The following is a 16,604-nucleotide window of genomic DNA, read 5'->3' as shown; positions in this document are numbered from 1 at the left end:
GTTATTAGTCTTATGGTCTAATTTGATCAATTTTAGTCTATATATATATTTTAAAATTTTAAATTTCAATAACCATTCAAATTGTACAATGGCTATACGACTAATAAAATTACCTTAACCTTTTAAATATTTTATTTTATATTATTATGAATTTTTTATTAACAAAATAAATTAACAATGATACTATAAACTTTGATAGTATCATTTAATCTTCAATTATCATTAGTTTTTTCTTAAAAATAATTGATTAATTTTTTATATGTAATTTATGATCTTTATGGAGATATATATGAATTTTACAAACATCAGTTAACTATTAGTACTTTCTTTTTTAATTTAGGATTTTCACTACAAGGGATTAATACATTGTCAAATATTTTTATTTTATTTTTTAAATATAATTTAAGAACACTTGATATTATTTTAGATTTAATTCTTACTATTTATATGATTATATTTTAAAAAAATCTATTTTTTATATTTATCTTCCACGATTGTATTTCATATGAGAAATCATAGAAAATTTAATTAAATTATTATAATAATAATTAATAATTAATATTATATATTAAAATAAATAGAATTAATTCCAATAATAGTTTAACATAAATATTATTTTTTGTCAACAACATATATTTCTTTCTCAGCACAATGACTAGACGTTGCACTCTTTCCCTGAACCAACCCCATTGGTTGTGTTCTTAAGGTGCTCTGGTTGTACATACCCCTTGCCTTTGGTTAGTTGGATGTATTTGCTTTATATATTTTTTTTCATTTTAGCCAGAAAAGTCGCTGCAAAATTATTGCAATTCATAGCCAATGGTAATGGTAAGATTTCGAAGCTCAAGACATTTACTAATTCAAGAAAGGGAAGGAAGCAAAGACCTGGGTGAAGAAAATAGAGGAAATTCACTTGGTTTTGATGGTCTATGTCGGATAAATGGCCAACTCAACTGTGTGGCCGGCAACTTGTTTCGCTTTCCCTCCTCTTTTATAAACATGTTACTTTTTCCCCATGTTGTCGACTAATGACATGGAAAAATATGCTCCGAAGAAACTTCCTTTTATTCCTTCATAACCAAAGTGGAAAACAAGAGTGAGTTGTATGTATAATGCGTACACGTCAATATTGATTTTTGTTGACGGGAGAAATAAGATTGAGATGATTTTTTATAATTCATTGTTTTTAATTTAGATTTTTTAAATTAAGAATTGTAATTAGTAACTTTGTAAAAAAGAATGAGAATAAATAATCTGAAAAAAATAATGAACCATGAGATAAACTCAGAGTCTCCTCCGGTTTTATCCGATGATTTATATATGGACCTTTAATATGGTGTTAAACATATATAGTTGTCAAATAATAAATTTAACTTTATAAATCACCTGATCCTATCAGTTGTTGTGCCAAAAGATTGTAACAAAACGAGTAATATAAAACTTCAGAGACTTTTAGAAACTATACGATTGACTAAGGAATGACAACAGAAACATGATTTCTGGAAAAGGTCCGAGGTACAACACTCTTTGCAACCTCATTGAAATCACTCAAGTAGCAAGTCCCCAAAGAGATTTCAAACTCAAATTCGTAGTTTGTTCATCGCATCAATATATTCTTGACCTCATTGCGGTTAATGTTGTACGAATGGAACCTCCGACCACTAGAAGCGTCTCGTTCATCTCTACTCTTTTCTCCAGATTTTTCACTCCCTTCACCACTCATTCATCGTATAAAGAAAAAAATTTGAAGACAAAAGAAGCATTATAACAAGACGCAATGTTGACAGAAAAAAGTAGAGATAATTAGTATCTTTCATTGCTACTTACTACCTCGGCTGCCGAGATTGACAAAAGGCTTTTCTGCTTACTCCTGATGTCTGTTTCAGGTTGGTAAGAGCATCCGGGGCATGTCTTTTTGCATTAGCATTTCCATACTCAATAGCTTCTACCAAAGCTCTAACCAGTGATTGATTGAGTAATTATAAGTATGACCAGGAACCACCCTATTGAAAGTCAAGAAGGGGGCACCGTCGAATGGATAAAAAAAAGGGCACCGATTTTGGTGGGTGATTTTGTTGAATTTTTTGGCATAGAAAAATTGCAACTTTAGTCCCTACACTTTTGGGTATTTACAAGATTAGTTCTTAATCTTCAACTATAAATACCCTAACTTATTTAACTTTAAAATCATCCCAAATCATTTCTTTCTCCCAAATACTAAAGAGTTTAGAGAGTTTTCTTGTGAGTTGTGAGTGTTTTGTAAACACCTGTAATTTTTCTCCTTAGTAAAAGATCTGCAGCAGTCTGGAGACGTAGGCATAATTGGCCGAACTTCGTTATTAATTTTGGGTATTATTTTTTCGCTTTTATTTTGCATTCTCACTAATCTCGTTATAGGAAAATTACTTGTTACTCGTTTATTTCCCAACATATGGTATCAGAGCTTTTGGTTGTGAATTTATTTCAGTTTTTTGTGAGGTTACTATTCACATGAATAGTGAATTTCATGAATAGTAAAATTTGGTCGGCGATATGAATTTATCGACGAAGGTGTTCTAATACACAGTGATTCGCAAGAATTGTCAGAAACGATCCAAAAGTAAAATTTCGAGTGGGAGCGATGGCTGCAGACGAAAAGAAGGTAAAAATTGAGAAGTTCGATAGTGCAGACTTTGCTTTTGGAAGATGCAGATTGAAGATTTTTTGTACCAGAAAAATCTATATCAACCTCTCTCAGGAAAACAACCAGAGGGAATGAAGAATGAAGAATGAAGATTGGACTCTTCTCGACAGACAAGCCTTCGGAGTTATCCGACTGACGTTATCCCGCAATGTTGCTTTCAACATAGCAAAGGAGAAGACCACGACGGGTCTTATGGCGGCTCTCTCTAGTATGTATGAGAAGCCATCGGCCTCAAACAAAGTTCACTTGATGAGGCGATTATTCAATTTGCGGATGACAGAAGGGGCATCTGTGGCTCAAACCTAAATAAACTCAACACAATCACAACCCAGTTGAGTTCCATGGAATCTGAATTCGATGATGAAGTTCGAGCTTTAATTCTCTTATCATCTCTACCGGACAGATGAAATGCTACCTTTACAACAGTCAGAAGCTTATCAGGAAATAGTAAATTGAAATTCGACGATGTTCGGGATCTGGTATTGAGTGAAGAAATTCGACGGAGAGAATCGGGTGAAGCATCAAGCTCCTCAGCCTTGCACACGGAGTCTAGAGGGAGTACTTCATAAAGAAATCCAAATCATGGCAGATCGAAATCTAGAAGGGAAAAATCAAGAACGGTAAAAAAAGATTTTAACTGTTATAATTGCGACAAGAAGGGTCACTTTAAAAGAGATTGTCGAGCATCGAAGAAATATATCGGCGCACAGGAATCTGTCAACATGACAGAAGAGACAGGTGATGCCATGATTCTAAGCATCAGCGGTCTGATTGAATCATGGATCTTGGATTTAAGGGTATCTTTCCACTCCACCCCATGCCAAGAAATCATGGAGAACTATGTCAGTGGTGATTTTTGGAAGGTTCATCTAGCTGATGATGAAACCTTGAAGATCGTCAGAAAATGAGACATTCGATTAAATATGCCAAACCAGACCAACTGGAAATTGAAAGGAGTGAGACATATTCATGGCCTCAAAAGAAATTTGACTTCTGTAGGACAGCTTGATGGAGAAGGATATAGTACAAAATTTTCAGGCTATGAATGGAAGATTACCAAAGGAGCACTCGTCATTACTCGTGGTAAGAAGATTGATACTCTCTATGTAACCTCAAATTTGGAGAATATCATTATAGTAGCAGATGCTGATGGAAAATCAAACCTATGGCACCAAAGACTTTGCCATATGAGCGAGAAAGGGATGAAGACACTTTTGTCAAAAGGGAAGCTTCCGGATCTAAAGAATATAGATGTCGGACTATGTGAGGATTGCATCTTTGACAAATAAAAGAAAGTCAGTTTTGCAAAGATCGGCAAGACACCCAAGGCAGAAAAATTAGGGTTGGTTCATACTAATGTATGGGGATCATCTCCAGTTCCATCTCTTGCAGGCTCATTATATTATGTCACATTCATCGATGATTATACAAGGAAAGTATGTGTTTATTTTCTGAAGAAGAAATCATAAGTCTTTGATACCTTCAAAAAATGGAAGGCAATGGTGGAAAATGAGATTGGTTTGAAAGTCAAGCGGTTGAGGTCTGATAATGAAGGAGAGTACAGAAATAGTAAATTCAGAGAATTTTGCGCAAACAATGGGATCAAGATGGAGACAACATTTCCCATGACGCCACAGTAGAATGACTTAGCAGAGCGCATGAACAAAACTCTGAATGAATGTGCCAGAAGCATGAGGATACATGTCGGATTGCCAAATTGCTATGGGCTGAAGCTATCAACACTGCAACTTACCTGATCAACCGTGGGCCCTCAGTTCCCTTGGATGGAGGAATACCAGAGGAAGTTTGGAGCAGAAAAGAAATAAACCTTTCACACTTAAGAGCGTTTGGTTGTATTTCTTATGTACACATAAATTCTGCTTAAAGAAGTAAACTTGATGCTAAGTTCAATAAATGTGTCTTTGCTGGTTATGGTGGCGATGAGTTCGGTTACCAGTTTTGGGACTACGAAAATCGAAAGATCTTCAGAAACAGAGATGTTATTTTCAATGAGAATGTGATGTACAAAGACATGTCAACAATAGAATCAAGTAGCTCCAATACCGAAGCTGAAACAAAGGAATTTGCTGAGTTTGAGGAGATTTCTGGAAATGATGTTCAGTTCAGTCCTGAAGCAGTTCAAGAAGAACCAGGCACACCAGAACTAAGATGCTCCTCCATAATTCCTAAACCAACCCAGCGTTACTTGCCTTCTTTGCACTACTTGTTGCTGACTGACATTGGTGTACCAGAGTGCTTTGATAAAGCAATGCATGTGGAGGATTCAGTCAAGTGGGAGTCTTCCATGAAAGATGAGATGGACTCGCTTATGTCAAATCAAACGTGGAATTAGCTGAATTACCACCAGGCAAGAAAACGCTCCATAACAAGTGGTTTACAAGATCAAAGAAGAGCACGATGGGAGCAAATGCTACAAAGCAAGATTGGTTGTCAAAGGTTTTCAGCAAAAAGAAGGTATTAACTACAATGAAATTTTCTCTCCAATCATAAAACTGTCTACAATCATATTGGTGTTAAAATTGTAGCTGCAGAGAATCTACATCTTGAGCAGTTAGATGTAAAGACAATTTTTTTCTTCATGGTAATTTAGAGGAAGAAATCTATATGAGGCATCCAAAAGGATTCATAGAGGCAGACAAGAAAAACCTGGTATGCAGGTTGAAGAAGAGCTTGTATGGTTTAAAAAAACTCTTAGACAATGGTACAAGAAGTTCGATAGCTTCATGAGTAGCAATGATTTTACCATATGCCAAGCAAAGCTACATCAAGAAGTTCGGCAATAGCTTCATTATTTATTGTTGTAGATTGATGACATGCTTGTTGTAGGCTCAGACATGCAAGAGATTATAAACTTGAAGCAAATATTGTCGAAGCAGTTTGCAATGAAAGATTCGGGTGCTGCAAAGCAGATTCTTGGGATAAGGATTAAGAGAGACACAAAGTTGGGGACTTCGATGTTATCACAGACTGAGTACATCAACAAAGTACTCTTCAGGTTCAACATGCAAGATGCTAAACCAGTAAGTACACCTTTAGGTGTTCATTTTAGACTCTCCAAAGAACAGTTGCTAAAGACGGAGGAAGAAAGTGCACACATGGTGAAGGTGTCGTATGCCTCAGCAATTGGAAGTCTGATGTGTGCCATGGTTTGTACTAGACCAGATATTGCTCATGCAGTGGGAGCTGTTAGCAGGTACATGAATAATCCTGGTAAGATACACTAGAAGAAGTCAAATAGATCCTCAGATATCTACGGGGTACTACAAATAAAACACTTTGTTTCAAAGGTGGAGATACGATACTGATAGGCTATGTAGATGCTAACTTAGCCAAAAATGTTGACATCAGAATAAACACTACAGGGTATGTCTATACTCTAGGAGGTACTACAGTGAGTTGGGTTTCTCAACTATAGAAGATAGTTGCTCTCTCCACAATTGAAACAGAATATGTCGTTGTTACGGAAGCCAGCAAGGAGATGGTTTGGCTCCAAAGTTTCTTGGAAGAGTTAGGCAAGAAACAAGAAAACAATGTCTTTTATTGCGATAGTCAAAGTACTATCCATCTAGCAAAGAATCCGTCTTTTCATTCCAGGACGAAGCACATACAATTGCGATATCATTTTATCCGGTATCTTCTGGAAGATGGGATTTTGAAACTTGAAAAGATTAGTGGAGCTCAAAATATGGCAGACATGTTAACAAAGACGGTGACTACGGACAAACTGAAGTTGTGTTCAGCTTTAGTTAGCATGCTAGAGTAACAAGACCAGAAATACTGTTGCATTGATCGAGGTGAGAAAACATATTAAAATCAGTCTTCAAGTGGGAGATTTTTGAAAGTTAAGAAGGGGGCACCACTGAATGGGTCAAAAAAAGATGGCACCGATTTCAGTGTCTAATTTTGTTGAATTTTTTGGTATGGGAAAATTGTAACTTTAGTCCCTGTACTTTAGGGTATTTACAAGATTAGTTCTTAAGCTTCAACTATAAATATCCTAACACATTTAGTTTCAAAATCATCTCAAATCATTTCTTTCTCCCAATACTAAAGAGTTTAGAGAGTTTTCTTGTGAGTTGTGAGTGTTTTGTAAATACATGTAATTTTTCTCTCTTTAGTAAAAGATCTGCAGTAGTCTGGAGACGTAGGCATAATTGGCCAAACTCCGTTATCAATTTCAGGTATTATTTTTCCGCTTTTATTTAGCATTCTCACTAATCTGGTTATAGGGAAATTACTTGTTTATTTCCCAACACACCCAGGATTTTAGGTCAAGGGTAAATTAAGACAAAAACATATTATAAAGGAAATAAATAAATTATATTAGAATTTAAAATGTGTAAATATATTTTATGTCCCAGCCGTCCCTCCCTCTCGATCCATCTTTCAGCAGGGACATCCATTGGCAATACCCTCTCTTAAAGTATCCCAGGGCAAATTTCTGTAAAAAGTTGGATGACTGCTGAACTTACGTGCTCTCTTGTAAGATAATAGTGCCTCAATTGCAGCAATTTGAACAAAGGTATCTTCGTCATGAAGAAGGTCAACCAATGGTCTGATACAATTCGATTTTAATTAGCACAGTTGACTATTGTTTCCACTTGGAGCATGGTATTGAATACTGAGAATAGAAGCTTGGCATTGGGAAGACGAATCACCAAGAAGCCTAACAAGATTAAACACTACTGATTCGCCGATATTTTAAATACTGATACAATTCATCTCATCTAATTTAGATTCTTTAAGAAATGACCATCCAGCTCAGTTGGTAGAGCACAAGGTTCTTAACCTTGAGGTCGTGGGATCGAGTCCCATGGAGGACATTTCATAATTTGGAGGTCTCCTACGGAAGCTGTTCTCAACCTAGTGTTGGGGGCAGCCTACTATCTTACCTCCCCCTTACCCCATATATATGGGAACAAGGGACAGCCATAATTTAGATTCTTTAAAAAAATGTAAATTTATGTCTATTTTAAGATATTGATAAAAAGATGGGAGAAACTCCGATATTCCTCGTCTTATTTACTGAAATGGTTCGAAAATATTAAACATTTTACTAAATTTACCCACATTATGAAACTATATAAACCGCCTAATCTCGTCTCTTGTGAAACAAACAAAGATATCGTAGAGGTTTGATTTTGATTAGAAAATTAAATAATGGTGATTAAAAGAAAGAAATATAACAACCGTTACTAAATTAATAGTGTGCTAAAAGTTTTAACGACTCAGATTATAATATTTTTTATTAAATTAAAAATATCCTAAAAATTAAGTGATATTTGAATAGTTTAACTCTATTTTATATAGACTTTAACATGTTTTTTTTTAATAATTCAAGTTTCATTAATCCAAAGAATACAACCAAGCTGTAACGACAAACTTAAATGAGGGATCAACTAAATCTCCCAAACAACGCATAGCCTGGAATGAACTCCATCAGACCTATTAACATAGCAAGGCAGCAACCGAATGCCTATCACATCCCTAATATAATTGACAATCTCCTCAACTGGACCAATATCCTCCCTAAATAGCCTACAATTACGCTTCTCCCAAATATAGTATAAAAAACTCGCCCGATCTTGCTTTAGTATACTAACAATAAGAGACTTATCCTTTAAGCTACCAATAGCCCAACTTACAGCAGCTTCCCATGTTGGGACCGTTGACGCACCCCATGGCGCAGCGGAAACAAAATTCGACGGTCTCACCAGCGATCCAAGTACGAAAAACTGAAATTGGGAGGAAGGGATGCGAATACTCACAACGGGTTCCTTGAAAAACAGCAAGGATAACAGTGAATGCTGGTGGTGTAGATCGGTTCGAATCGTAAGCCTCCACGAAATCACGTCTCGGCCTCTACTCAGTTCACCTGATTGAGAGCAATAATTTTCTTCCCAAAACCGTTTTGAGAGAAAAACGACTTAAGGTTTTGTGTGTGTTCTAAAACGACTGCTAGACCTAGCACACCCTTTTATGGCCAAGTTACCCTAATCATATTAGGGTTTTATTATTTCAAATTAATTAAATCTATATTTAATTAATTGGAATTTAATAATCCATTTATATCCAAGTTACCCTAATCATATTAGAGATTTTATTATTTCAAATTAATTAAATCTATATTTAATTAATTGAAATTAAATATTCAGGATTATTAAAACATATATTTAATTAACTCTAGATATATATTTTTAGTAACATACAACAAATTGTACATCTTTGCTCGTTTCAATCCTAGGGTGTGACCCTGTAGGTTCTTGTAACGTTAGCAGCAATTATTAGAACAATTCTAATATTACATACAATGAGTGACATCTAGCAATATGTCATTGTCACCTAAGTTACAAAAAAATATGATTCGACATATCATCTTGGTGATTAACTCTTTTATGTATTACATCCTTATGTCCTTTATATCTAGAATATGCACAAGTCTTGGAATAGTCACACTTGTATAGCCTATCTATTGTTTCTTGATATCTAGAGTAGACTTTAATTAACGAATAGTTTATGATATCTCATATCAACTTATTCGAGCATGGCCATGCGTTTCCAGTCTTACTCAATCAAGTGGCCTGTGATATATATTTCCTATTATGTAGGAAGGGCAAATCCTATCTTAATCATACACACCCACTACATATATTGAGATATATTCAATAACAGTCTTTATAGAGCAACCAGTTATGGAGCTTGTTTAGCTGCATCAAAACATACAACAATATATGTTGGGATAGTATTGATCTCAAGTCTGAGGATCATACATATAGTCATCACCATGAGCAATGTTATGACTGTCACATAATAATCCAAGACATATGCTCATGGTGGGTCAATCCAATACATTGTTCTCTAACAATATAATCATGTATCAATTCTGACATCTCTATGTCAATGACAACTCGTTGTCATCAATCAATAACATGTTAGTCTTAAGCATATTATTATTGTCCATGCCCATAATAATACTTGACTAGGGATCTTTTATTAATAACAATTATGTCATTATATGGACTTTATTATCTTCCACTTTATGTTAAACACATATATATAACTAAAAATAATAGCGGTAATGAATTTATTCAATAAAATTGGTAAATAAAAGTATTATTACAATCATCATATGATTGTTCTTTGGGCATACTCTAACATCCCAGTCATACTGCCCTGCATGCAAACAACAAAGTTGCAACAGCTTCCTCTAAAATCCACTTGCAAAGGAACACCCCATAAACAAATGATCCCTCGACTCACCATCATTGATAACTCTCCAAAAAAGTTATCTTTAGTAGCCTTTCTCACCTAAATTTACTTGAGGAGCATATTTGTTTAATTTTACATATTTTGCATGTTGAGAATTTAATGGGTTGTCTAGGGCTGAATTTGAATTTGATTGCTACAAAATTGTTACACTGATGTTGTAGCATTATAGGAGATGATGCAGCAGCCGATGAATCACCAAACGGTTAGGAGAACTTTCTGGAATGCGACAGCTCACTTGGGCAGTTGTTAATGGGTTGGAAACCAGTTGAAACGTGAAATCATTCCATTGGAGGATGAAAAATTCCTCAAGACTATAAATGGGAGTACTTTGCAAGCTAATGAGGATTTTGGAAAACCATTTTAAAAAGTACTCATTTCCACTTTATTCCGTCATATGCCATGGAAGCTTAAGCCACTTGCCAGGGACTACTGCAAGAAAAGGAGAGCTCGCTGAATAGCATTGGTAGCCAGCATATCACCATCCGAAGCTTACCGTTTTAGAGAGGGAGAAACTTTGGTTGTTTTTAAAACTTTGTAGATGATAGTTTGGATTGATTACTTTATTTTTTGTTTTCCTATTACTGTTATGTGCTATTTGCTTTATGATTACTATTAGAAATAGTAGTAATTAAAGGTATGGTATTTTGATTAATTTTCTAGAAACATAGTTGATTGATTTGCTATACACTTTTGATAGCATTGATATTGCTGAGCAACAATGCGTATGCTAAAAGTCGTACAACCATTTGTTTAGCTTTGTTAATACTTTCGATAGTATCGATATCATTGTTTAAAAATCTTCTTATTTCTACATATTTGAAGAACAATATCGGTATTGTTCCTCCAATATCGATACTGACGCTCAAAAGTGTCTTATTTTATGCACAAAAAGTGTTACCTTCCCACTCTAAAGGCCTCAATGAGGTCCCTAATTATTAGTTAAGCATTATGTATGACTAGAGTGATCAACAAGTTGTAGGTACATCAAGGGACCACACCTTTTGGCTAATTCCGTCAATCTGATTAGAAACTCAATTTTTTTAGGGTTTTGTTGAGGAAGAAAGAAATGAGACTATTAGTCTGTTTGCAAAAATTAAAAATTTAAACTGTCATTTAATATTTATAATAGTTTTGTTAGACCAATAACAAGTTCTTGAGTTGGTATAGTGGCTAGGTGTTTAGCTTTGGTTCCTAATGGTTTATGGTTTGAATCTTATAGAAAATATTTTTTCCATCAATAAAATAATATGGTTTTGAGTTTTTTTAGCATCAAAACGGTCGTGCCAAAACAACGTCGTTTTGGTGAGGGACCCAAGTCATTTCCATTACGGAATATAGATACCATGTCATCATCCCATTAATAGATTAACGACGGATTGACATAATTACAGTTAAACATAATTATCAATGCTAAAATTAACAAAATTAAAACGCTAGTGGTATAAACGAGCTCGAACTTAAAAGTAAATGGTAATTGAAGTAGTTTACCCTTTAAATTATTAATGATTACATTGTAATCGATGTTGCGGTAATTTTTATTAATTTAATAATATGACACATTAATAAAAGGTAAAACGAGTTTCGATCTAAAAACGGACAGTGTTGTTAGTTTCGTAGCTTATTAACTTCCCATCTTCTCTTTACTCTCAATAAGTTCCCAATCTCTCATTGGTTTTTCGCGCCAGCGTATTGGATCGAGCCCAACTCCTTCTCGTAGGATTACCTCTCTTCCTCTTCGTCACCGATCTCTTCAGCCTCTTCACTCCTCCGCCGCCCAAACAGCCGTGCCACCACCATCATACCCACTTACCCAAACCTCATCTCAATCCTGAAACCCTGGATATTCCTTTACAGGTAAGTAAGTTTAATCATTGATCAATTATATTAATTTAATTTCTCATTCGATTTTTCCATTTTTTTCTTTCGAAGAAACCCAGCACTATTGGATGAATCGGCTATGGCAGCACCGTGAATATCAATTTCTGCGCTTCATGCTCTTACAGGTTTCACTTGATTCTCACTTTTTATAGTCAAAGTCGATAATGTTTTTGGAGGAATTAAAAAGAAGTAATTGATGGAAACTTTCAGGGGAAATGCCGTGACAATGAAGAAGATGCTGGAAACCCAGTTCCCTGGAATTGATATGATCCTTGATAACTATCCACCACCTTTGCCTAAGTGGTTGCTTTCCAAAGTGGTTCCAGTTTTCCAGTTCGGAGTTATAGGGATTGTAATGGCGGGTGAACAGATATTTCCTATGATCGGGATTATGACGCCGTCCCCATGGTATTATTCCTTGCGTGCAAATAGGTTTGGGTCCATTGCAACTGCTTGGCTTCTTGGCAATGTCATGCAGTCTTTTCTGCTAAGCTCTGGTGCTTTCGAGGTTTATTGCAATGGTGAATTGGTTAGTGACCTTTCTGCTATGAATATGTCTAATGTCCTTGAGCATTTTAGAACCCAAAACTCAGTTTCTTATTGCTTAATTGATATATGGAGTTTTTTTAGCTGGTTAGAAAACCTTAGATTCAGTTCTGGTATTATTACAAGTTACGCTTCTCTTAATATTTTGTTTGAAGATTCTAGTAGTGTTGAATCTCCTCAAATTTTCAATTACCTTTTTAGATGCAGGAATTGGTGTTTCTTGTTGCTTACCTTCTTTCACTTTCTGAAATTAAAGGTTTTCTCTAAGCTGAAGGAGGGAAGGTTTCCAGGAGAGATCGAGTTAAAAAATCTCTTCGGCAAAACATTGGCTAATTCGAGAGTGATGGGCAACCTTGGAGTAGTGTGGTCTTAGCTCAGTGGCTGGACTGCCACAGTTGGATTGAAAGCACTCGACCTTACCGGTTCAAGGTGTGAGTTTCTTTTTGGTTATTACTTAGATTGCTTTATCTGAACTGTTCATTGCACTTATTGAAGCCATTTTATTAAAAAAAATCATTATCAGCCTAGAATATCGGTGCTTGATAGTTTTCCAATTAGGCTAAATTTTATATAGGTATTTTGTTTACATAAAAATTCAACAGTACTATTTATGGAATAGGGTGCAAGTATTTGGATCAACTGAACAAAGTTAACTCAGATAGAAAGTTAGAATCTATAATCTGCTAATGTCGCAACCAAACACAGACGTAGTAAGCCAGTTAATAAGCACATAGAATCTGTTCCTCCAGCTAACAACCCGTGTTAGATATGCTGAGCGCCATATAAAGAAGCTGAAGAATCCTGCTAGAGATACCCCTTTCGCCTCCTATAAAATCAATCATAGATGTCTCTTTAAAATAACCTAAACTAATTGCTCCCAAACATGAACAAATAAATAAATAAATCACCTTGCTCTGTCTTAGGTCAACAAGAGCCTTGAATCTGCCAACAGTTGCCATGCTTCCTAGATGCTTGTACTCGAATGGATCCCCAAAGTCTAATTCCTTAGCACTGTTAGCATGTCCCCCGCCATCTTTACCAATTTTGTTCAGTAGGTTTGCCAAGTATTTTCCCTGTCGCTCTGCAACCTGTTCATGAAAAAAACTTTAGCTCCACAGTTTTTTGAAGCCTCAATCATGTACACCATCTGGTCTGAAAACCTAGTAAGAAAGTTCACCATATTGCTTTTGACCACCAATTCATAGCTAAGTAAAGGTGAGGAGTATATTCTTTAAGGCACAATGTCAAAATTAGCCCCCAACGTTTACCAAAATGGTCATTTTGGTCCATATTTTTTGGAGCTTTTTGGCCCCCAACGCTTTATTTTTGGACAGAAAGACCCATCTATGAATGGAAACATATAATTAACAAACGGTTAACACTCCAAAATAGGGGTCTTTTACCCTAAAATGAAACGTTGAGTGCCAAAATGCTCTAGAAATAAAGAATAAAGGTCAAAATGACTATTCAGTCAAACGTTATGGGTCTTTTTATCCTAAAATAAAACATTAGGGGTGAAAATCTTTTAAAAAAGAATAGGGACCAAAATGATCATTTTGGTAAACAATTGGGACTAATTTTGATATTATGACTTTCTTTTAACACTTTTTTTTTTATTTGTATGAGGTGTTACAAGATAGTATATATTCAGAATTTTTCATTGCTAATTGACAAAGCACTTTGCAGATTCAACTACTTGAACTCAGATCCTCCATAAAGAACGTCATTTTCTTTGATCACTGATGCCATTCAATATATTCATATTCTTAACACTTACCTGTGCTAAAGCGGGAAGAACTGGTTTACCAGTACTCTCCAGAAACCCACTGCAGTCACCAATTGAAAAACACATCTTGCACTGTGGGAACTCGAAGCCACTCATCAATGCCAATCCTGTCAGTCATAAAATTAAAATCAACTCAATTATACAAGGTAAAGTAGGATCATTCCTTTTAGTTGTTACCATGAAAACCAAAACTGTTTACAATTTTACCAAATTTTTTCCTTTTAAAAGAGTTCACTTTGAAATTGTGGCTTACCTTCCTCCATGAGATTTAGGAAGGCCAAGAGAGTTTACAAAAGGAGAAGGACCGACACCGGTTGACCATACTAGCAATCCATAAGGAACCTCTGAACCATCACTAAGGATTACATGTTCAGGTTTAACGTCCTTTACGATTCCACGAACTAGACGAACTCCTGACTGAGAAAAAACTACTAAATTAAACATGAATAAAATTTTAAAAATAAAATAAAAATAATATTTACAACAATGGGCCCTTTATTTTTTTTCACCTTTGTTAACTGTTTGATTGCATAGCGTCGGAGGCGATCATCAAAGGAAGACAGTATATCATTTGCCTGGCAAAACAGAAGTATTCTATATTACAATTGGAAAATCAGCTTAAGAGAACAACTCCTGACGAGTTTGATTGGGAACTAACCTCAATCAGTGTAACATGGATATAGTCTTTTACATGGGTGTATCTTTGGTGAACATCCTTCCCAATAAAATCACTAAGTTCACCACTAAATTCGACCCCTGTAGGACCTCCTCCTACAACGACACAATGCAGGAATCTACGTTTCTCTTCTTCAGATATCCCTGCCTCAAGCACCAAACTAGTAAGCCTTTGTTTTCACCGTGAAAAAAAGAAGGTAAAAACCACCAAAGTTGTCATTTCTTTTAACCTGGCACATCGGAAAGCATCAAGTTAAGAAGAAGCTTCCTACGAATTGCCTGAGCATGGTGAACTTCACGTAAAAAAACTGCATGTTCTTTAACGCCATTGATTCCAAAAGTAGATGCCTGGGCTCCTGATGCAATCACCAACTTATCATACGAAATCTTGAATTTCCACGGCTCCAAAGTTTGAGCTCCTTCAGTAACAGTCTCACAATGCACCTTCAACGCCCAGCCAAAACGTTCCATGATTAAAGCAATTGAAAACTCATTTCCAACGAACAACAGTAACCATTTTTAACCAATTTGCACATACCTCATGGCTGTGGGCATTAACAGCTGTACAATTAGCAAGAAAGAAATAGGAGCCAGGTGCTGTAGAAACGGAGGGTTGAATCCTGGCAATGGGTTCGGCAACGGACCTGAACTCGAGAGTCCCAACACAAGTCGAAGCCAATAGGGGAGTAAACACCATGTGATTCCTAGGTGAAACACAAACGATGTCGTACAGCTTGGGATCCAAGCCTTTCATTAGCCTGCAACCAGCCCAACCCGAGCCTAACACCACCACCCTTGGTTTCTCATCTGCCTTGGTGGGTCCAAGACCTAAAGGCTCAGCCGCAACTGGGGTTTGGTTGGAGGCGGTGCTGAAATGGGATAAAGATGTTAGTATAAGATTTGTGGTGTTGGGGCTCTTAGCTCTGGTAGCTGTCGAGATTTTGATAAAATTTCTAAACCAGAACATGGCTGGTTAAGTATCATTCACAAAAGAAAAAGAATGTTAAAAGACTTATTAAAGATGTGTTTTTAGGTCCAAAGATTGTGGATATTCTGTATTTTCTGCAGAATTTATGTGTCATGGTAGATTGAGTTTTGTTCGACCGGAGTAGGATTTACTGACGTGGTAGACAAAGCTGATAGGTTTGTGCCATGTGTCCGATTTCAGAACTCATGTTTACCAGCAAAAGACAATACTCATTGGCTAAACTTATCCTTGTGGAAAGAAAAACGCATAATGCAAAAAAAAAAAAATACTCATGTTGACTCCATTTTTTTAATTAGGATTTTCTTCTAGACTGCTGTCATCACTTTTAATGGATCCGGATGCTGCCGAAATAACTGTTAAGCACTCCATGAATGTGTCTCGAGGCATCTATCTTTCACTTTCCTTGTTACCTAAGTTGAGTAACATTTACTAAGCAATTACTGTAAAAAGAACAAAATTAGTAGGCCAGATCAGACATAAACAAGTTACAAGGAATTGGGAAAATGGAATACGTTGAAAATATGACTAAGAAACGACAAACTTGTGGTAGCATCCAACCATTGCCAACCTCGGTAACGATGTCAAGCTAAAAGAGAATTAAAATTAAGATCACAAAAACAACTTGTGGTATCAAATCTCACGATTACAAAAGCTAAACAGATGTTTTCATACCATATTACCTCCTTTCTACATGCGACAATATTACATTTATGTGTGATTTTATGTAGGTTTACTACATCCTTTGTTAATTAACGATT

At 35.7% G+C, this 16,604-nt stretch overlaps 1 protein-coding gene and 1 pseudogene across 2 annotated transcripts in view; one reads left to right on the top strand and one right to left on the bottom strand.

Annotated features, from left to right (window-relative positions):
• LOC120160037 (selT-like protein) overlaps nucleotides 1–12,883 on the top strand; it is a 28,290-nt gene extending 15,407 nt beyond the window's left edge. Inside the window, exons 1-4 of one of the 2 annotated variants that reach the window (XM_039170505.1) lie at nucleotides 11,594–11,827; nucleotides 11,903–11,976; nucleotides 12,062–12,380; nucleotides 12,654–12,883. In XM_039170505.1, coding sequence (XP_039026436.1) covers nucleotides 12,078–12,380; nucleotides 12,654–12,770 — 420 coding nt within the window. In that variant the 5' untranslated portion in view covers nucleotides 11,594–11,827; nucleotides 11,903–11,976; nucleotides 12,062–12,077 and the 3' untranslated portion in view covers nucleotides 12,771–12,883. Of the gene's footprint in view, nucleotides 1–11,593; nucleotides 11,828–11,902; nucleotides 11,977–12,003; nucleotides 12,381–12,653 lie in introns of those variants that run through there. The other variant, XM_039170504.1, reaches the window with a different exon arrangement.
• A 160-nt stretch (nucleotides 12,884–13,043) lies between these two features.
• LOC120160034 lies at nucleotides 13,044–15,913 on the bottom strand (annotated as a pseudogene).
• Nucleotides 15,914–16,604: the final 691 nt, after the last annotated feature.

Source organism: Hibiscus syriacus, unplaced genomic scaffold, assembly GCF_006381635.1.
Source record: "Hibiscus syriacus cultivar Baekdansim isolate YM2019G1 unplaced genomic scaffold, ASM638163v2 tig00111388_pilon, whole genome shotgun sequence".
In the NCBI taxonomy this organism is placed as follows: Eukaryota; Viridiplantae; Streptophyta; class Magnoliopsida; order Malvales; family Malvaceae; genus Hibiscus; species Hibiscus syriacus.
Note: the sequence above shows the minus strand (reverse complement) of the source record. Positions and strands in the feature narration are given on the sequence as shown.